We start from the raw sequence: 21450 nt of genomic DNA, 5'->3' as shown, positions 1-21450 counted from the left end.
TTAAACATTTGTTCTTGCTACAATATCTTTGAAATCAGTATACCTTTGTAAATGATATCAATGTTAATTGATTAAAGAGAATTGGAGTGCTACTAACTAGGTCACTAAAATTGAGGAAACACAACCAATCTGGATCAATGGCAGAGAAAAAAAAGATTCCCTAATCATTCCAGGGTACCTGAAAAACACTGAAAAGGGGATTTAACAGGCTTGGCTCTGAGAGACTGGGACCAGAGTCATCCATGCTGTGCTAGTTGTGGTTCCATACAGCATCTGGGGTAATATATATTCTTAGACCTACAGTGGTAGTGAAAAGAAATCTGCCAATAATCAGTTCGAAAACTATGAAGAAATATTTGCTGAGAATGATGTGATTCAATTTTTGACAGTGTCAATACTTACCCATATCTAGTGGAACTGTGCTGGTGGGTGATATACTAGCTAATTAAAAACCCATTCGTCACCCAAAAAAGTATTAGACACTCCTTTCCAAAATTCTGTTCCTCAGCCTGTTCTCTCTGCCCTATCCATTAGAAACAAATAGCTGCAAAAATTATCTTGCCTTTGCAAAAATCTGAATATATCATTCCCCTGCTCAAAAAAAAAAATCTTTTGTGGTTTCCCATTGCCTTTGGAGTAAAAGACAAACTTATTTACCAGAATTTAAGACCCTCTAGAGTCTAGTTCCCACCTACCTTCTCAGATTTATTTCATACTACTTTCCACTTCACCAGCTCTACTTTCTTTTTTATTGATATTTTATTTTTCCAAATACATCTTATGAAAGCTTTCCAACATTCATGCAATTGCATTTGTATATTTTTTTGTAATTTTTGTAATTTGTAAGTTACAAAATTTCCTTCCACACTCCCTTCCCATCCCCCCATCCCCTCAGCGATACAGTCAGGTTACTATTATACATACTTATTTTTGATAGACATGTTTACATATTAATTATTTTCAGTATGAGAAATTAGTATTAAGGGAAAGAGATACATAAGAAATAATTTTTATAAAGTATTCTTCAGATTCTGAAAGGTTTTGTTTTGTTTTGTTTTGTTTTGTTTTGTTTTGTTTTGTTTTTCTTCCTCTGGATGGGGATAACATTATTCATAGCAGGTCTAAAACAATTGACCTAGCTCTCTGAACCACTGAGCTGTTTCCATCAAGGTTGATCTTTTCAAAATGTGTACATTATTCTCTTGGTTCTTCTGCCTTTGCTCAGCATCAGATTCAGTAATTCATTCCATGCTTCTCTAGAGTCCGACCATTTATAGTTATGAAAGTTTTTCAACATTCATCCACTTGAATATTTTTAAGTTATACATTTTTCTACTACCCTCCTTCCCATTTCCTACCCCCAGCAGTGAAGAGTCTAGTAAAAGTTGTACATGCCCATTTTATGATTAATATATTTATATTTTGTGTACAAGGAATTAGGACTAAGGGTAAAGAAAGAAAATCAAAGGATAGGAAGGAAAAATAGAGAAGTTTTTTAAAAAATGAACATAGTATCCAATCAGATTCTGTGAATTGTTTTTGTTTTGTTTTGTTTATTTTCCTCTGTATCAATGTATCAAAAAGAGGATAAACTTGTAATTCTGGGTGACTTTCATGCCAGAGTAGGCTGAGATTATCAGACATGGCAGAGAGTCCTTGGGAGGAATGGAGTTGGAAACAGCAACAGCAATGGACTACTGAAGACTTGTGGATCTCATGGCCCATCAAAAACAATCTCCTGTTTACCTAAATGCAATAAAAATTCCTGGATACACCCTCATAGCAAACACTGGCATCTAATAGACTGTGTGATCCTAAGCAGAAGAGACAGACAGTATGTGAGAGTGACAAAGACAATGTGTGGTGCAGAGTGTTGGACTGATCACATATTCATCCTCTCTAAGCTAAATATTCACATTCATCCAAAGAGGTGGTGCCAAGGCAAAATGACTACTAAAAGAATTAATGTCAAGAGATTAGAGTGTCTCTCTGAGCAGGAACAACATATTGATAACTTGGAGGGAAAACTGAGCCAACACACAGTTGGCAACAGTGACGCAGAAAAAGAGTGGGAAATTTTCAGAGAGCTGGTGTTCAGCACTGCATTTGCTCAACTGGGCCAGAACACTTGCAAACATCAAGACTGGTCTGATGAAAATGATGGGGAACTACAGAAACCACTCAATGAAAAACTCCACAGGGTTTACCAGCAGAATCTTTCATTCATTTCTAAGAAGGCAGCACTTAATTCCATCAAAAGTAAAGTACAAGGGAAGCTTAGAGAGAGATGCAGGACTCTTAGTTCAGTAAGAAGGCAGAAAAAATTCAGTTTTATGCAGATAATAACAAACTAAAATGCTTTTGTGATGCCCTGAAGGCTAATGCATCTCAAATGATGCATCTCAACTATGCAGGGCTGATGGATTCATATTGATTAATGATGGGGATGTGATCCTAGGGAGATGGATTGAACACTTCCATGGGTTTTTAACAGACCATAATTAATCATTGCAGAAGCCACTGACTGGTTACCTCAAGTTGAAGTCCATCTAACCCTAGCTGAAGTTCCAAATGAACAAGAGATTATGAATGCCATTAGAGGCAAAGCACCTGGTACTGATTCTATTCCAGCTGAGATCTACAAAGTGGGGGTCCTTTGCTCATCCAAAAACTGACTGAAATTTTCCAGGTTATATGGCATGAAGAGATTATCCCTCCAAGAATTCAAGGACGCTTCCTTGACATAAAGGTATAGGGAATAGATTGTCCTGTGACAATCACAGAGGTATTTCTCTAAGTCAATGCTGGTAATAGTATTGCTAGTGTCTTTAATAGGCTGATCCTTTAACTGAAAGATGTTCACCTCCCTGAGAGTTAGTATGGCTTCAGAAAGGGTAGAGGAACACTTGATAATGGTGTTTGCTGCTCAACAACTTTAGGAAAAATGCCAGGAACAGAACAGAGGTCTATATACATTTATAGTTCTGATCAAGGGCTTTTGATACCATCAGTCAAGAGGGTTTATGTCAAAATTTGGTTCCCCAGAGAAATTCATCAGTATTGTACATCAATTTCATGACCACATGCATGGACGACACTCTCATTCCCAGTCACCAATGGAGTGAAACAAAGATGTGTCTTTGCTCCCATACTTTTTAGCATGATGTCTTCAGCCATGTTATCAAATGCCTTCACTGAGGATGAACATGGCCTCAAGGTCAGCTACCACATGGATGAATTGCAAATTCTTCAACTTGAAAAGCCAAGACCAAAGTAGAGGAAGTGTTGGTGCATGATCTTCTGTTTGCAGATGATTTGTACATTCAATGCATCCTCTGAAGCTGAGAGGCAACAAAGTATGAATCAATTATCTCCTGCTTGTGCTAATTTTGGTCTAACAATACCAAGAAAAGACATGTTCCATCAGCCAGCACCACACCTTTCATATGTACAGCAAATGGAGAAGTTTGAGTACTGTGGACATTTACTTTGGCAGCCAGGGAGGTACACATTGACAAAGAGGTTGACACATGCATAGCTCCAAAAGAAAGTGTGGGAGAGGGGCAGCTAGGTGGTGCAGTGGATAGAGCAATGGCCCTGAAGTCAGGAGTACCTGAGTTCAAATCTGACCTCAGACACCTGATAATTGCCTAGCTGTGTGGCCTTTGGCAAGCTACTTAACCCCATTGCCTTGCAAAAACCTAAAACAAAAGTGTGGGAGAGAAGAGGTATTAGACTAACTACCAAACTGTGAAATCTGGCCAGTCAGGAAACTGAATCACTTTCACTTAAATTGTCTTAGGAAGATTCTAAAGATAACATGGCAGAAGACACCAGAAACTGAGGTCCATTCTCAAGTTAAACTGCTTAGTATTCCAACATTACTACAGAGAGCACAACGACAAGCTGGATGTTGTTAGAATGCCAGAGGTATGCTTGTCAAAAAATCTATTTTTATGGAAAACTCACACAGGGCAAGCGTTCATAAGGGAATCAGAAGAAATGATATTGACACCCTGAAGGTCTCAGTGAAGAACTTTAGAATTGATTTTACAGCATGGGAGACACTGGCACAGGACTGCCCCTCCAGGCATGCTCTCATCTGTAAGGGTGCTGCACTCTATGAGGAAGTCAGAATTGAAGCAGCTCAAAGGAAATGTGACATCCATAAGTTTAGAGTACCCACCCCAGGTGTTCACATGGACTATTTGTGCCCAACCTGTGGCAGAGCACTCCAAGCTCATATTGGTCTAATCAGCCACAGTCAAACACATTGTAATTTGTATCAAACCTAGTGAGTGATGTCAATTTGATCTTCTTCAATAACAAAGGACAAGAACCAAGCAACCAATCCCAGAGTTGGCCTAGATCTCAGAACTACTGAGAGGAGTTGTATCTATAATATCTGGTCAACTCACAATGTTGTTAATGTGTACAATGTTCTCTTGGTTCTGATCACTTCACTCAGTATCAGTTTGTGTAATTCTTTCCATGCTTCTCTAGAGTCCAACCATTCATGGTTTCTTATACAACAATAGTACTCCATAACATTCATATACCATAACTTGTTCAATCATTCCCCAATTGATGGACATCCCTCAATTTCCAGTTGCCACTATAAGATGAGCTGCTATAAATATTTTTGAAAATGGACTTTTCCCATTTTTTAATATTTTCTTTTGGATATAGGCCTAGTATTCATATTGCTGGGTCAAAGGGTATGATTAGTTTTATTGCTCTTTGGGTATAGTTCCAAATTGGATTAGTTCACAATTCCAATAGTACATTAATGTCCCAATCTTCCCACAAACTCTCCAACACTGATCATTTTCCCTTTTAGTCATCTTAGCCAATCTGATAGGTATGAAGTGGTATCTCATAGTTATTTTAACTGCATTTCTATAATTAATAATGATTTGGAGCATTTTTCATATGACTATATATTGTTTTAATTTCTTTATTTGAAAACTGCCTGGTTATATTCTTTAACCATTTTTCTATTGAGAAATGACTTGTAACCTTATTAATTTGGTTCAATTCTCTGTATATTTTAGAAATGAGACCTTTATCAGAACTTCTAACTATGAACATTGTTTCCCAACTTTCAATTTTCCTTCTAATCTCAGTTTTATTAGTGCAAAAACTTTTCAATTTAATATAGTCAAAATCATTCATTTTTCATTTTATAATGTACTCTATTTCTTATTTGGGCATAAATTTCTCCACTTTCCATAGACCAGAAAGATAGAGTATTTCTTGATTTGTTAATTGGTCTATAGTAACATCCTTTATGTTTAAATCCTGTACCCATTTTGACTTTATTTTGGTATAGGGTGTGAGATGTGAATCTATGCACCAGCTCCATTTTCACTATATAAAAGTAAATATTCCTCCAATTTGACACTATCTCCTAACTTCTACCTAATAATTACAAGCAATGTGACTCTTCATCCAAATCTCTTAGAATGCTCATGTAAAAGAGTTACTTTTTTGAAAAAAGAATGACTTTTGACAATTGGCTTATTTAGAGAATGTCTTAGAAGAAATGTAGTTGCTTACTTATGTCTACCTTGATGGTTCATTTGTATATGGTATAGGTCTGCTCAGAATTCTTATAATTTTAGGTAGTAAAATTAAAGTTGACATGTGACAAGCTTTGGTAACTGAAATATATGGAATATAAAGTATTCTCCAGTGAGTGGAATATGAACAATTTAATAACTTTTAGGTTAATAACTTGGAAAATGTGGATGCAAAATAGTTCAGGGATTATAAGATAAATATAATTTACATGATTAGAGATTGAAGATGAAAACTAAATTATTAACTACAAATTAAGGTGGTTTTATTCCTAGAGGGAACCCAGAATCTGAATTCAGAAAGATAAAACAGGTGAAAGAACAGAATTCCAAATTCCATTATCAGCCCATCTCTGGACATGATGGATATACAAGCTTGCTGTAAAGAATAAAGTTCAACTGAGCAAAGAATAGATTGAAAGCAAAAAAAATCAGAGAAATCTCCCTTCAGACTGGCTAGTTTGGTTGAGACAACATACTCAGTAAATTATTAATCAAACACAGAATGGATCAACTTAGGTTAGTAGGAAAAGCATCCATTCAAAATGGAAGCTATGTTCATCAAAGAATTTTTCCTGAAAAAAGAACAGCTCCATTGGTTTTCAGTTTCTAAAAGGAAAGAAGACAACCAAATATATTATTGTTACCCTGAACACCTAGATTTTTCTAACTCATATTCCTCCCTGCCAGTTTGTATAAATGGAAACATGCCTGTGGGGAAGACCTATAGTCATGAATATGAGAAATATATGGTGGAAGTCTTTATCTTTTTATTATCTTTGTTATCTTTGATAATAAAAGGTTATCTTTGTTATCTTTGATAACAAAAGGTTACATTTGAAATTTCTGCTATTCTACATTTGTTTGTGAGGCTTGTATGCCCTGATAAATGGTCAATTTTTGAATAACTGCTATGTAGAACTGTGACAAAGGTATACTTTTTTCTATTCTCATTCCACTTCTTCCATAGTTCTATCAAAACTCTGTAAAACTCCATTTCTCTCCTTCTTTCTCATTTATTTGTAGTGAAGATTTATCTAGTTCAGAGTAGAATAAATTGAGACTCCCCATTAGTATGGTTTTATTGTCTATTTCCTCTTGTAATTCATTGAACGTTTCCTTTAAGAATTTAAATACTGGGGCAGCTAGGTGTCGAAGTGGATAGAGCACCAGCCCCAGAGTCAGGAGGACCTGAATTCAAATGTGACCTCAGACACTTAATAATTGCCTAACTATGTGACCTTGGACAAGTCACTTAATCCCATTGCCTTAAATAAATAAAAAAATTTTTTTAAGAATTTAAATACTATGCCATTTGGTACATATGTTTAATATTTCTATTACTTTACAGTCTGTTATATCTTTTAGCAAAAAGGTTTCCCCAAATCATTTCTTTACTTTTTCTCTTTTCTCTTTTTGCTTTTGCTTTGTTTTAAATCATGATTACTATTTTACACTTTTTTAAATGTACGATGAAGTATAATTGATTTTATTGCAATCCTACTTTTAACTCTGTGTGTCTCTGTTTCAAATGTGGTTTTTGGTAAACAACATAGTTAGATCTGGTTTCTAATAGATTCTGCTATCTACTTTCATTTCATAGGTAAGTTCATCCAATTCACATTCACAGCTATTTTTGCTGTGTATTTCACTCCATCCTATTTTCTTCTATTTCTCTTTTTTAATCTTGTCACTCCTCAAAAGTCTGTTTTGCTTCTAATCATTTCCTCCCTTAATCTGCCTTTTATCTTATCACCCACCCCTCCATCCTTTCTTTTAGACTTTTTCCCCTCTTACTTTTCTACAGGTTACTATGGATTTCTATGCCCAACTCTGTGTGTGTGTGTGTGTGTGTGTGTGTGTGTGTACATTTTTCCCTCTTTTAACCAGGTCAGATAAAAGTGGGGTGGAATTCAAGCATTTCCCCCCCCTCATTTTTCCCTCTATTATAAAATCTCTTCTTTATGTACCTCTTTTATGTGAAATAATTTTCCATATTCTCCCTCCCCTCCTTTTTCTCAGGGCTTCTCTCTTTGTCAGTCTTCCATTTTTCCTTTGAGATGATCACAACATCACAACTTGGATCATATCCAAGTCCTCTGTCTAAGTAAACTCCTAAGTGTCCTAGTGATGATAAAGTTCTTGGGAGTTATTAGCATCTTCCCATTTGGAAATATAAAGATTCTCATCTTAAATTCCTCATGATTTGTTGCCCATGTTTATCTTATGCCTCTTTAGAATCTTGTGTTTCATCGGAAATTTCTGGAAGCCCTCTGTTTCACTAAATGCCCATTTGCTCCCTGTAGGATAATACTCAGTTTTACTGAGTAGTTTATTATTGGTTGCAATCTATTGTTTCTGGTTGCCCTTATTAGTTTCTCTGGAACTAAGAGCTCTAAAATTTGGCTGTATTCCTGATGTTTTCATCTGGGAATCTCTTTCTAGAAGGTGATTAGTGGATTCTTTTCATTTCTGTTTTGCCCTCTAGTTCCAAGATGTTTGGGCAATTTTCCTTTATTAAATTCTTGAAATATGATGCCTTGGCCCCTTTTTGATTAAATCTTTCAGATAGTCCTATGAAGCTTAAATTATTTCTCCTTGATCACTTTTCAAGATTTTTCTTTTTCTGATGTGTTATTTCACATTATTTTTTCCATTCTTTTTCCTTTGTTTTATTTTTTCTTAATGTTTCATGGAGTAAAATAGCTTCCACTTTATCACTTCTAATTTTTCCCGAGCTTCAGGCTTTTTTATATGCTATTTTCAGGGTTATTTATTGGGAGTCTGTAGGTCTTCAGTGCTTTCAAGTTGCTATGGTCAAAAAGGAGATGCAACAACCACTGCTCTCTTGTTCTTCATTCTAACCTTTGTTTGGTAAGGGTCAGACTGGCTTCTTTGGAACCACAAGTTCTAGACCTCCTCTCTGCCATGGAACTGTAACCCAGGACTAGGGCCCCTCTTCCTTGAAACCACAAACACTCTTCTTCACCCTGGAACTGCAGCCCAGAACCAAATAATGGGCAGTGGAATTGTTAAATAGTGCCCAGTGCTGGTAGAAGAATCCCCTGTATTCTCCAACTACTCCACTTTGGTTTGGGGGCAGTGAAAGCTACTGGCGCTGCTGCTGCTGCTGCTGTTCCTGCTGGTCCTGTTGCTATTATTGCAGCAGTTGCCTTCAAAGCCCACACCTATTGTTGCCACCACTCTGTACTCCCAGGCAGTCCCCAATGCAGGGTCACTAACCTCTTCTCTGACCTCTTAAGCTACCTTGGGCTGGAAAAATGTCTCACCTTATCCTGATCCAGAATCCCTTCTGTTGCATTATTTTAAAGTTGTTCAGAGGGGGAATGTTGGGAAGTTCGTGTAGATTGCTCTCTTTGCTCCACCTTCTTGGCTCCACCTGAAATATGGAGACAGACCAGAGAGAACTATCCACCCTCTTTATGTGAAAGGTACAAGATATATGACCAAACATACAGAGTGGGTGGTCACCCAAAAATCCAGTATACTTATTTTCAGATCCCCCTAACTGCTAATGTTCTCTCTTTCAAATTTTCTTTACACTAAACTAATTTGTTCAGTGTGCTACATTTCCCCAATAGGATGTAAGCTAGAGAGATGGCTTATTTTTTCTTTTTTATCACCTACCTAACACAGTGTTTTGCATGGAGTGGTCATTTAATAAATCTTTGTTCAAATGCACTGAAATATATCTTTAGCTAGGAATTTTCACCCAATATAAATATCTACCAAATAGCCCAATTTTAACCTTCTGAGTATCTAACTGCAAGGTTTTAAAGGGAACCTCATTATGCAAACTTAAGAAGAACAAAGAAAACTCCCAAATAGCTTCTACAGTATCTAAGTTCAGCTCAGCAAATGAACATCTGAATCTCAGTAGTACATATTGAGTCTAGTTCTAGCTAATAAGTTGTGATTTATGCTGAGCACCTAGATTTCCCTTACTCATGTGTTTCCCTTCCAGATTTCTATGTGAATTCATTCTTCCCCACAGATTCTGAGTATGCACTCAAATAATGGAAGAGTGATTTAGGTTTATATGTAAACTATAATGTATTCATTATTCTTGCATTTGCTTTTTATTTAATAAGGCAATCAGCATTAAGGTACTTGCCCAGGTCACACAGCTAATAAGTGTCTAGTGTCTGAGGCCAGTTTTGAATTCAGATCCTCCTGACTCTAGGGTTGGTGCTCTATACACTGCACCACCTAGCTGTCCCTCTAGCATTTGTTTTTATAGCTCTAGGATTATCAATTTAGGGCTAAATAGGACCTTAAATATTATCCAGTCCAGTCCTCTCATGTAATAGATGAGAAAACGGAGTCTAAGAGAGGATAAGTGATTTGTCCATATAGGTATGGAGTGGAGACTGGTCATTGAAATCCAGATTCTCTAATACCTATTATAGTATTCAAATTTCCATTGCACAATGCTGTCTGGTTCTCATATCAACACTTTTCATGTTTGCTCTTATAAGAGCAACTTTCAGGCATGGTGATTCGCTTGTTTAAATGTTTAAAAGTTGAAGAAGTCTATAATTCTAATTAGATTTTTCAGGAGCCAAATCAATTTGAACAAATTGAAAATTTTTTTTATAACTTTTTAAAAGTATAAGTTATAAGTTAAAACAATTTAAACCATATTTCTTAGGGTTTTTCTTTCACATAGCCTTTCTCTGGTCCTGTCTATGGAACAATAATTCTCCATTGAAAATCTAGAAGGTCATTAGAAGTCTAGTCTAAGAAAGAAAGAGAGTAGAGTGATTATCTTTGAGATATACTCTGGCAAGAACTACAAGGCTTAGAGTTCACAGTTTCATGTGTTAACCCTTTACTCTTCCTATGAACAAGGTTCATTCATTCATCTTCTTTTGTGGTTAGATTGGACCCAAAAAACATAAATTGAAGACTGCTGCTGCTATTAAAAGTACTTGGTAACAATTCATGCAATTTCTACTATTTTCAACCTTAATACAACACTACCCACTGGCAAAGTGGACTGGCAATTCTCAAGAAAGAAAAAAAAATCACATGCTTATTAGAGCTGTAAGAAACCTTAGAGAACAGTTAGTGCAATGCTCCTCTCATGAACAAAGAAGCAGAGCCTTAAAGAAGGTAACTTATCCAAGATTATATGGCCAGTAAAATTGTAGGTCTGAGTCTCAAACAGAGATCTTTTGGCTTTGTGTCCAGTGTCCTTCTCTGACATATCTCCACCCTATGTTTAAGGAAGGTAAGAACAAAACTGCTAAGACCTTTTATTTGTTATTCTTAGTTTTCAGTCAAAACTGACTTTTCTTGACCCCATTTGGGGTTTTCTTCACAAAGATACTAAGACCCACCTACTCAATAGCAATTCAGCAGATGTACAAACTTAAGTTTGGAATATTCTCACTTGGATTTCCATAGCTCATTGTAAAGACAGAAGCATCAATTGACCCTAAGGTAAACAGTTTCTTACTCTTCCAGCTCCTTGATCATCTACTGAAAAATGTCTTCTTACAGAATAGTTGGAGAGGCCTTGTCCTGACTTATAATAACCACAGCTCAGGAACCTTCATTTCACACCTGAAAAAATATACTTGACTAAGGTCAAGTAACATAATACCTGGCAGAGCTGAGATTTGAATTCAGTTTTTACTATTCCAGAGCCCAGTCATGGGATATAGAGATGGAAGAAACTTTAGAGATTACCTATTCCAATCCTCCATTCTATCCTCTTTTATAACTTTTTCTAACTACCATCTAAGAGGCTGCTCAAAATTTGAACCTGATTTTTAAAATGGATCAACACCAGGAATAATTTGGGAAGTTAGCCTTTGCAATTAGCTCTTCCAACTGACCTAACCTGGGAAACTCACTTGGCTGGCTTATTATGTGACCAAAAGTGTCCCAAGTAGACAGCGAAGCTTCATGGGATATCCATTGACTCCCTGGGTCTGTGTTCTATTAACCTTTCAGTTTTTATGAAAATTTAGCTATTCCTCTTGAAGGAAACTCTGGGTGTTTTGGAAGCTGACATTAATTCAGAAAATCCAAGGGGTGGCTAGGGGGCGTGGCGTAGTGGATAAAGCACTAGCCCTGGAGTTAGGAGTGCCTGGGTTCAAATCCGATCTCAGACACTTAATAATTACCTAGCTGTGTGGCCTTGGGCAAGCCACTTAACCCCATTTGCTTTGCAAAAACCTAAAAAAAAAAGCTAAAGGATTATATTCTATTTGGATCTAAATTTCTTATGCCTATATCCATGCATATTCTTATATAGCAGTCCAATTGATCTAATCTCTGTTTCCTCCCACCAGATAACCAAGTACTTAGACCTCTCTTTTCCCTCTTCAACTGCTGGATTATCACCTATGTAAAATTTGACTCAGTTGTCATCTCTTTCAGGAAGCCTGCTGCACCATCTTCATTTACTAAGAACTTCTCCCCTCAGTCTTCATTTACCACTTTGGAATATACCTCTCTAGAGGAAGGAAGGAAGGAAGGAAGGAAGGAAGGAAGGAAGGAAGGAAGGAAGGAAGGAAGGAAGGAAGGGAGGAAGGGAGGAAGGGAGGAAGGAAGGAAGGGAAGGAGAGAGGGAGGGAAGGAGGGAGGGGGAAGGGAGGGAGGGAGGGAGGGAAGGAGGGAAAGAGGGAGAAGGAAGAGCTTAGCTCTAGACTCACATTCAAAGTGAGAGTAAAGTCCAGAGTAAAATCATCTATGCATATTTGTGATTCTAGCTTCTCATAAAGGAAGCCAATATATTCATTTTATTCTACCACAAGGCAATGCTGAATCATCACAGATTTTCAGCATTAGCTTCACAAATATCTTGGGTTTTTTTGTTTTGTTTGCACCCTCTAAAAACCTAAGCTTACGGGGCAGCTAGGTGATGCAGTGGATAGAGCACTGGCCTTGGAGTCAGGAGTACCTGAGTTCAAATCCAGCCTCAGATACTTAATAATTACCTAGCTGTGGGCAAGCCACTTAACCCCATTGCCTTGCAAAAACTAAAAAAAAAAAAAAAAAAAAAAAAAAAAAAAAACCCTGAGCTTAGCCCAAATGAAAGTTTTGCACACTCTAATAAATTCCATCTATAATTGTTTTATTTCTTGCCTTCTCTTTATCAGCCTGAGCGATTAATGGGACCCATCAAAAGAATAATAATTCATCTTTTTAATATAATTTTATCATTTTCAAAGTACTTTCAGTTCAACAAGAAATAGTATTATTATCCCCATATTACAGAGGAGGAAACTGAGGCTCAGAAAAGTCATAGAATTTTTCTCACATAATTCCAAAACTAAAACATGAATTCAGGTCTTCTGATATTAAGTCCAGAGCTTCTACCATGTACTTCTCAAAAGAGACATTTCTCCCATTCAATTCTCCTTCAGCAAAGCTACTTCTTAGAAAAATATGAGGTCAAAATCACATTAAAATATCATTGGAAAATGTTTAACAAAATAAATATAGTTGCATAGATGATGTCATTTTGCATATTTTCTAAGTCAATATGCCACTAGAAGGGATTCATTTCTATTTGAGTTTGACATCACTGTTCTACAGGATAGGAGGTCAACTGGCACATACTAGAAATCATTAGATGATTAAGAGGTTCAAGTAGGCATAAGAAAATGAAGCAGGTAAGCTAGGAGAACTTCTTTGATTCATTTAGCACTAACAGTGACACAATTAACATCTGTCAAAAACTATTTTTTCCCCTAACCATAGCAGTCATTAAAAATTTTTAATTTGGATTTGGATTCTAAAGCTATAAAAAAATAAATCAGGCTGATATGTAGGCTTTTTATATTGAGTTTTTATTTAGGGGATTGTAACAGAATAAAAAGAATTTCACAGAGATTCTACCTGTACATATTCCCTGATATAGGCATGAAAACAGCAACCAGCAATCTCACCAGAGTCAGAAATCTACTAGATTCCATCATGGGGGTGGGGGGGGGGTGGGCAACTAGGTGGTGCAGTGACTAGAGCACCAGCCCTAGAGTCAGGAAGCTCTGAGTTCAAATCTGAACTCAGACACAATATTTGCTTAGCTCTGTGACCTTGGGCAAGTCACTTAACCCCAATGCCTTAAATAAAAATTTAAAAATTAAAAAAAAGATTCCATCATGGTCTGAAATCAAAGAACAATAGATCCAAAGTCAAGTTACTTAGATACAAATCAGGATAAGGAGAAAAAATGGGGACTTGAAATAAGAATCAGCCTGAGGTCTGTAATGACCAATAGTAAACTAATCATCCCCTACCCACTCCATTTGCTTAACTTTAGATAGCCATGGGCTCTGACAATTAAGAACCAATTCTCTCATACTTAAGTATGTTATAATGCTAGATTATTGGCACCAAAATGTTTCCTGTATTACCTTAATTTGTTTCCTTTCCCAAGGCAAGACACAATGTAATGAATTCTGTGACTATAGGAAAACTATGTTGTAAAAGAATTGGTCCCAATCTGCTTTTAAGAAGGGGATGCCTTTATCATGAAATGAAGTATGTATGAATGAATGAATGAATGAACAAATGAGAATTTATTAAGAGTTTACTACTGGGGGAAGCTAAGTGGCTCAGTGGATAAAGCACCAGCCCTGGAGTCAGGAGTACCTGGGTTCAAATCCGATCTCAGACACTTAATAATTGCCTAGCTGTGTGGCCTTGGGCAAGCCACTTAACCCCATTTGCCTTACAAAAAAAAAAAAAGAGCAAAAGACAAGTCCCTGCTCTCAAGGAGTTTAGGTTTTAATGAGGGAGAAAAATGATAATGATGTGGTAGATACTATATGCACTAAAATTAAGAAAAAATAGACCATTCCTCAACAAGTTCTCTTTATAGAATCATAGAGTTAGAACCAAACTTGGTAATCATCTAATCCAACCCCTCAATTTGCAGATGAATTAAATGAAATCAAGAAAGGCTGAATGACTTCCCCAAGATCACACAAAGTGTAAGAGATATGATTTTAACCTAGTTCCTGACTCCAGAGTTAATGTTCTCCCCATTATGGCATATGGAATAGATCTATTTACATGCTAACCCAAATCCTGAACTAGTTTGCTCTAGTATGAGAGTACCATGATCCTGAGACCAAGAGTAAAGACAGCATCAGGTCTTCTTATGGTAATCTAACTTAGATATTATTCTGTAAACCTTGGAAAAGTGAACATTGATTTCAGGTAAAATGAGGCAGGGTCAGAGAAATGGGTATGCCTCCCTGGGTTTGTCAAATAGGAACATTCATTCCATTTGAAATTGCAAAAAAGTATAACATTGATAGACTATTAAATATGTTGAATCTTTCCTAAACCTATCTTACTTTATAGAGGCAGACTAATCTCTAAGTAGATACAAATAAATTTTAAGTTATCTCAAGCTAATGCTAGAGGGTGCTAAATTTTCATTCTGAATAGTTTTCTGACTTCCACATGAATCCCATGATGAAGGCATCAGAGAAAAATTCAATCTGTACCTATACAGTGACTTCCTTCTATCACAAGTTGATCAATCTATCATTCCATCTATCATTCTACTCTTCCTCTTTTCTAATCCAAATTCTTACAGTCTTAATCCACCCTCAAACTGTTTGTCCCCAGCATTTCACAATCCTTTTATTCCTTTGACTTTTTACTGGGTTCAGTGAGAGAACCTGATATCTAAGAAGGCCAACACTCAGATTCCAGATGGAATGTGATGGCAGATGCATTGTCAAGGTCACAGAAGGGCATTGGCCTGACTGGTGTTGCACCTCCTAATGTTTTTTCTTCTGTTTATCTCCCTCTTTCCCTCCTTAGGGGAAGGCTCCTGCCTCCGATGTTGGCCAGACCTACTCCCACTAGTGCAATATGACTTGGAGATACTCTGGGGCTCCCATCAGCCCCCCCAATATCTTTCCACATGCCTTCGAACCATACTCCTCAAGAAGAATGTGCCAGTCAATCCCCATTTCCTTGGTGAGAGAGGGGAATGAGAAAATTATACCCCACCCCCAACCTTTTCCATCTTGGAACTTTGAAGGCTCTCTCATTCAACACCCTCCACCTCCTTCCCTTCAGATCGTGCTCATCTAGAAGAGGAAGCTGCCATATTCTTCAATCACCTAGATACTGCAATTAAAGAGTGGCGATCTGGTGAGGGGGTCCAATGCTTAGGTTCCCTAAAATTGGAATGGGGTGAACAGGCAAGATCTGGAGTTCAAGGACGGTCCTAGAGGAAAGAATTTGACCATTATTCTTGTGGGGAAGGGATAAGGATAAGAGGCAGGGATAGCCCAGGGCCAGCTCAAACCTGCTCACCAACTAATAAATATTCAAAGAGCATTTATAGCACAGAAATCCACAATGTTACAAATTAGAGCTTGACTTACATTTTGTTGACTGTCTTGACTTAATGAAGTGATGAAGAAATGTTAATAATGCAGTTACCTTAAAATTGGCATAGGTACTTTGTGTTTTTTTCAGAAAGCACGTTGGTAGTCATTTACTAACTACCAGCTCACCGCTGACATGTCTCTCTTTCCCAAACTGCTCTTCACCCAGATAAGATCAAGCTTTTGAACAAAATTCAGATCCATGGAAAAGGATTTCTTCAGGGGCTACAGAAGGCAGCTTGGGAGCTGAAGAACAAGGGTGAGGGGTCAAGATCAGCACTTGACCTCATACCCAGTCTCTCACTCTTCTCAGAGACACAGGAATCAAGAACCTAAATAATACATCTTGCTTATCCCTTTTTCCTATCCTTACACATAATTCCTCAGCATCTCCTCCTCAGTCCTCTTCCCTTCCTTATCGTTCCATGGTCCAGAAATTTGATTTAAAAATCATGTAAGGGCCTACATACAGAAATAACTTTAGTCCAAGGAAAATTGAAGAGGAACTAACAATTGGGGAAATCAGGGAAGGCAACAAATAGCACTTGAGCTGAACTTAAAGACAGACATATATTCTAAGGGACAGAGATAAAAAGAAAAATAGATATTTCAGGTTTTCGAGATAGACTGGTGGGAATAAATACAGGTGGAATGTGTAATATGAGTCTGGGAAAAAGAAACGTCTAGTTTGGCTAGGAGGAGAAAAGTATAAAATAAAACTGAAAATCAGGAAATTATAGAGAACCTTAAATACCAAGCTAAAGAGTATTTTTTTATCATACAAGAAAATTGGAGAACCACTAAAGATTTGGGGTCACAGAAATGGCATGATCAAATTTCTTCCTCAGAAAGATTCTGGCAACTGTTTGGAGGAGGATGATCAGAAAATGGAGAAGCTGAGATCAAAGAGTCTATAACAGAAGTCTCAGAGAGGTGATAAGAGTCTGAAGAAGACTGGGACAGAAGGGAAGAAAAGAGGGAAGATGTTAGAGATGCTATTGAGGAGAGATGACAAGACTTGGCAACTGATTGCCTATAGAGAAAGTGAGAGAAAAAGAGAAAAAAAGAAAAGAGAGAAAGTGAGAGAGTGGAAAGAATTTATGATGACTTTGAGGAAGGTCAGTCTGCCTACCTGGTGGGGTCTGGGATAGTGGTGCCTAGGGGTATGCTGTTAAACGTTTAATCAGATCTCAAAAAAAAAAAAGACACACTTTTTAAGTTGAATCTATAATTCAGTGGTGTTAAGTGGAAATGAAACCACAAATTAACATTATCTATTATATTTTCATTTATTTTTTGCTAAATATTCCCTTTTATAATGGCAAGATTTGTGTGTTTGACACCTCTGATTCTACAGTATTAAAATTCTTTCCATCACTCTCTTAGGTCAAGACAATTAAGAAAACAATAAATCAATTCATGATTTGCAGTTTATGCCAATTTGTTCAGACTGAAAATTTAACAATCAGCAAGAGTTGGCTTCCCCATCCCTCTAGTGGTAGCCTAAACAGAAATAGGAACAGAAGGAGAAACTTGAAGAGCAAGATAATGAATTCCACTGAATCTGAGATTCTTATCCTTTATCTAGGAAATATTTGTCAAACTTCAATCACAGGATTAGGGAGGGGGTGATAGTAGTAGTGGTAGTAGTGGTAATAGAGTAGTGGTGGTAGTAGTAGCAGTAGTAGTAGTGGTGGTGGTACTTATTTATAGTGGTAGTGATCATAATAGTAGAAGAAAAAAGAAAAGGAGAAGAAAAGAAAAGAAAAAGAAAGAAGAAGAAGAAAGAGAAGAAGGAAAGAAGGAGGAGGAGAAGAAGAAAGTAGAACAACATAGAAATGGAGATTTGGAAGTAATTTTTGTAAAACTAATGCTTGAACCCATGGAAGCTAAGAAAAAAAAAAAGAGGGCCCAGAAGAGAACCCTGAAGACATTCATGCCAAATGGACAGGAAATAAATAACGATTCAGTGGTGATAGTAGGGGTGATAATAGTGGTAGTGGTACCCATCCAATGTGGGAGAGTCTTCAGAAAGGTAGGAGAATTTGATGAGAGCAACATCATGGAAGTCACAGGGAAAGTATCCAGGAAGAGGGTATGGTCAAAAGTATACTAAACTGAAGAGAAATTAAGAAGGAATAAGGAAAAAACCAGAAGACAGAGATCTTGGCAATCACTTAACCCTTCAGGTTCTCAGTTTTCTTAATTGTAATGAGGTAATTGTACCAGGTGATGTCTAAGAATCTCCCCACTTTGAATTCCATGATCCTAAAAAGTTCCATCCACACTCCTTCCCCACCACTTATTTTGTTTCTGCCTACACATTCCCAGAACTCTTCCCTAATTCCTCCCCTCAGTCCTTTTCCCCAGTTCTTCCATCCACAGACCTACTGCCCCCCCCATCCCACCGCATTCCAGCAGTGGCAGTTTTCCTACCATCTTGTCTTTCCCTACAGTCTGCAGTCAAACCTGTCGTAAGTATATTTGGGGAGCAGGGTGCGGGCAAGGGGCTGGTGTGAGAAACTCCCTTCTAAAACTAGTTCACACACATTCACCAGTCCCAGGTCTCCCCAAAGAGATAGCTAACTGCATCAGCTGTAAGAAGCACTATGTGACCTGCAAGGACCATGTTCTTTGTCAGGGTAAGTGACCCTTGATCTCTGAATCTTAATGTCACTAAGTGACTTCTGCCAACAATGACTGAACTCTGACTTCATAACATGACTACTGACCCCGCACTATTCATCTACTCTACTTTAACCTCATGGTGCTGATCTCTGGGGTCATACTGACCACTATTCCCCAGATGTCCTCCTGCCACAGATCCTTTGGATTGGAAGTTCTATCATCTTCATCCTCTGTGTGTGTGTATCAACATTTGGATCTGGGTGAGTAGTTAATTAAATGAGGACTATCTCCAGATCTTAGGACCACCACCACCCCAATCCAACCATCTCTTCATCATCTTTGATCCTCCCTCTCTCCTTCCTGTTTACTCTCATAGCTCCAGTTTCCTTAAGTAGACACATTTCATCCTTCATTCTGATTGGATTCATCTCTTTCCTCCTCCTTAATCACAGGTTGTACTACTTCTGGTGGAGGCCCGTGCAACTTGGGAAGGGCTCTGTAAAGCTGAATAAGTCAACATCAAGATCCAGACTAACCTCAACACAGTCATCATCCCCACCCCTACCACAACCATCATCACCACCACCACCACTACTATCACCTTCATTACCACTTGTACCATCAACATTAACACCACCTGTACCATCAACATCAATACCATTACCCCCACCATTACCATCATTCCCACCACCGGTATCAGTACAAGCACTGATACATATACCAGTAAAAGCATTGTCTTCTGAATCATCATCCCTTCATGACCAGTGAAGGAGATGATCAGAGCCAAAGAAAGAAGATAACAACCAAGCATTAGAGTCCAATATCCCAAGAAGTTTATAAACAAGATAAAGAATTCCTGGTGAGAGTGAAATAGTAAAAGAAATAAATCATTTATGTTGAGAATAACCCATTCAAACCCTGTAGTCATTGAGATCATTGGGACTGGAGAATAGATGCCTGGGTCCCAGGGGGAAGACATTTTGTTGGTTTCAGCCCATTACTCCAGCCTATATTGATCTTTCTGAATCCCATTTCAGGCATTAATACATGAATTATGCTTTCAAGTATCTTTATCTAGTACTGGACTGAAAAGTCAGAAAACTCTAGTTTAAACCCAACTCCTCTTCATATTAACTGTGACTGGGAACAAGTCACTTAAACTCTGCTTCCACAACTGTGGATTTCTGTTATTAAGGATTATGGATCAGTCTTGATTAGGGGATCAAATCATAAGGATGAGGAAGGAACCTCAGAAAGTATTCACCATGTCCAAACCACCACCTAACAATAAAAGATGTATGTCTCTAATAGCACAGGAAATAAACACAGGCAAGAACTGCTGAAAAGATACAAACCACAGAGAGAAATTTTATTATCCAGGAGAAGGATAAAAGAGGAAATCTGGGGATTCAGCTGAATCCTGCAGAGGTGAAAGAAGAGGTAAAATATTTTGATTGTTCATACAATAACAAGTGAACTGTTTTTACAAGTCCACTCCTCTTTCTTGGTGCCCCCTTCCACTGAGCATTAACTAGAACTGATATATGTCTTCATCCAAGTCACTGTTAAAAAATATTTTACAGAATAAGGTTGAGAAGAGAGACCTCACAATGCCATTAAGAAACTCCTCTTTTTTATTCTATAATCCTTCTTTGGGTTATTAACTGAACCAGATTCAGATTGAACAAACTGTAAATCCATCAACCCATTTCTCTTCATCTTCTAATCTGTAATTGATAGCTTTAAAATGCTCTTTGATTTCTGTAACCATATTTTTTTAGGATTTTAACTCATTCTGGGATTTACTTTTTTTGACACCATTATGGATACAATCCAGGCTCATATATTTTCTTGCTCACATTCCTGTGCTTTTTCAATGTTTGTATCCTTTCAGGTTTCTTTCCACAAAGAGTACACTTACAAACACTTTAGTGCCCTTAAATGCTTGCCCTCTCCACCTTTGTGACTTATCAGAATTATTCATTTTTGTTTTTTGAGAATTTCATTTCCAAGAACTTTCTATCCTTTGTCAGTCAATTTCCCTTTTAGAATCTCAGTTCATTCTTCTCTTTTCTTCCAAATTTTTTTAAATTTACTTAAAAGCTAAAATACACTTTAGACAAGTCTCAATACTTCTCTACCTTATGTATCATGAACTCTAAAATAACACAATTGGTATTGCTAGAATTTAAAGGAAATTCACAGGAAAACCAAAAGAACTAGTTTATGAAAAAAGCAATAGGCTCTTTCATTTACCATATTTAAAAGAAGAGGTTTAAGGTGTAGTTTAATTGGAGACATTAAAGATAATACAAAGTATACAGGGACAATTTGAAAATAGTATCTGGGTAGCATTCCTCTTCCCATTAAAGCAGCAGACCTCTCCAACACTTAGGCAATGCAATGACTCCCAAACTCCTACACATACACTAGGGTCAGGACCAATGCCTCCAAGGCAGGATGAGGAAGAAAAAGGAGAAGATACAACTAAATATACCAGAAATTCTTGGCACAGAAAAACAAAAGGACAAAAAATCATCTGGAATTAAATAATATTAATAAATCATATTTATATGTCTCTTTAAAGACAACAAAGCACTTTCTTCACAGTGACCCTATGAAGAAGGGAATGTAAGCATCATTCCCATTTTACAGATGAGACAACAGACACAGGGACATAGTAACTGAGCTGGATTCATAGTCTGGTAAATATTAGAGCCAAACCTCATACCCAAAACTTCCTTCCCTGTACCAAGATGAAGACAAGTTAACTTCTTATTCTGCCATGGTCTGTTGCCCAAACCCAAAGGACATGTCAGACTTCTTCCTGCCATGCTCTTGGACTCACATAC

At 37.3% G+C, this 21450-nt stretch overlaps 1 protein-coding gene and 1 long non-coding RNA gene across 5 annotated transcripts in view; one reads left to right on the top strand and one right to left on the bottom strand.

Annotated features, from left to right (window-relative positions):
• The window catches only part of LOC141507366 (uncharacterized), a 479100-nt gene that overhangs the window by 425346 nt on the left and 32304 nt on the right, over window positions 1-21450 (bottom strand). The gene's annotated exons all lie outside the window — the stretch shown is intronic.
• TEX51 (testis expressed 51) lies at window positions 15314-19615 on the top strand. 4 transcript variants are annotated; one of them, XM_074214957.1, is made up of 7 exons: window positions 15314-15554; window positions 15657-15731; window positions 16140-16229; window positions 18427-18444; window positions 18529-18612; window positions 18777-18858; window positions 19051-19535. In XM_074214957.1, exons 1-7 carry the CDS (start codon window positions 15356-15358, stop codon window positions 19364-19366), a joined length of 864 nt encoding a protein of 287 aa, XP_074071058.1. In that variant the 5' UTR covers window positions 15314-15355; the 3' UTR covers window positions 19367-19535. The 4 variants fall into 4 exon arrangements, with proteins under 4 accessions (XP_074071058.1, XP_074071056.1, XP_074071055.1 ...); XM_074214955.1 differs by having other exon boundaries at window positions 18328-18444; XM_074214954.1 differs by having other exon boundaries at window positions 18328-18612; window positions 19051-19615.

The sequence above is a fragment of the Macrotis lagotis genome, chromosome 1 (genome assembly GCF_037893015.1).
Source record: "Macrotis lagotis isolate mMagLag1 chromosome 1, bilby.v1.9.chrom.fasta, whole genome shotgun sequence".
In the NCBI taxonomy this organism is placed as follows: domain Eukaryota; kingdom Metazoa; phylum Chordata; class Mammalia; order Peramelemorphia; family Peramelidae; genus Macrotis; species Macrotis lagotis.
Note: the sequence above shows the minus strand (reverse complement) of the source record. Positions and strands in the feature narration are given on the sequence as shown.

Excerpts from the sequence above, each read along its gene's own strand:
- TEX51 (XM_074214954.1), top strand. The coding sequence starts at position 15,356 with ATGTTTTTTCTTCTGTTTATCTCCCTCTTTCCCTCCTTAGGGGAAGGC. Across the intron at positions 15,732-16,139 it reads AATTAAAGAGTGGCGATCTG|ATAAGATCAAGCTTTTGAAC; the intron begins GTGAGGGGGTCC and ends CTCTTCACCCAG. Across the intron at positions 18,859-19,050 it reads GTATCAACATTTGGATCTGG|GTTGTACTACTTCTGGTGGA; the intron begins GTGAGTAGTTAA and ends CCTTAATCACAG.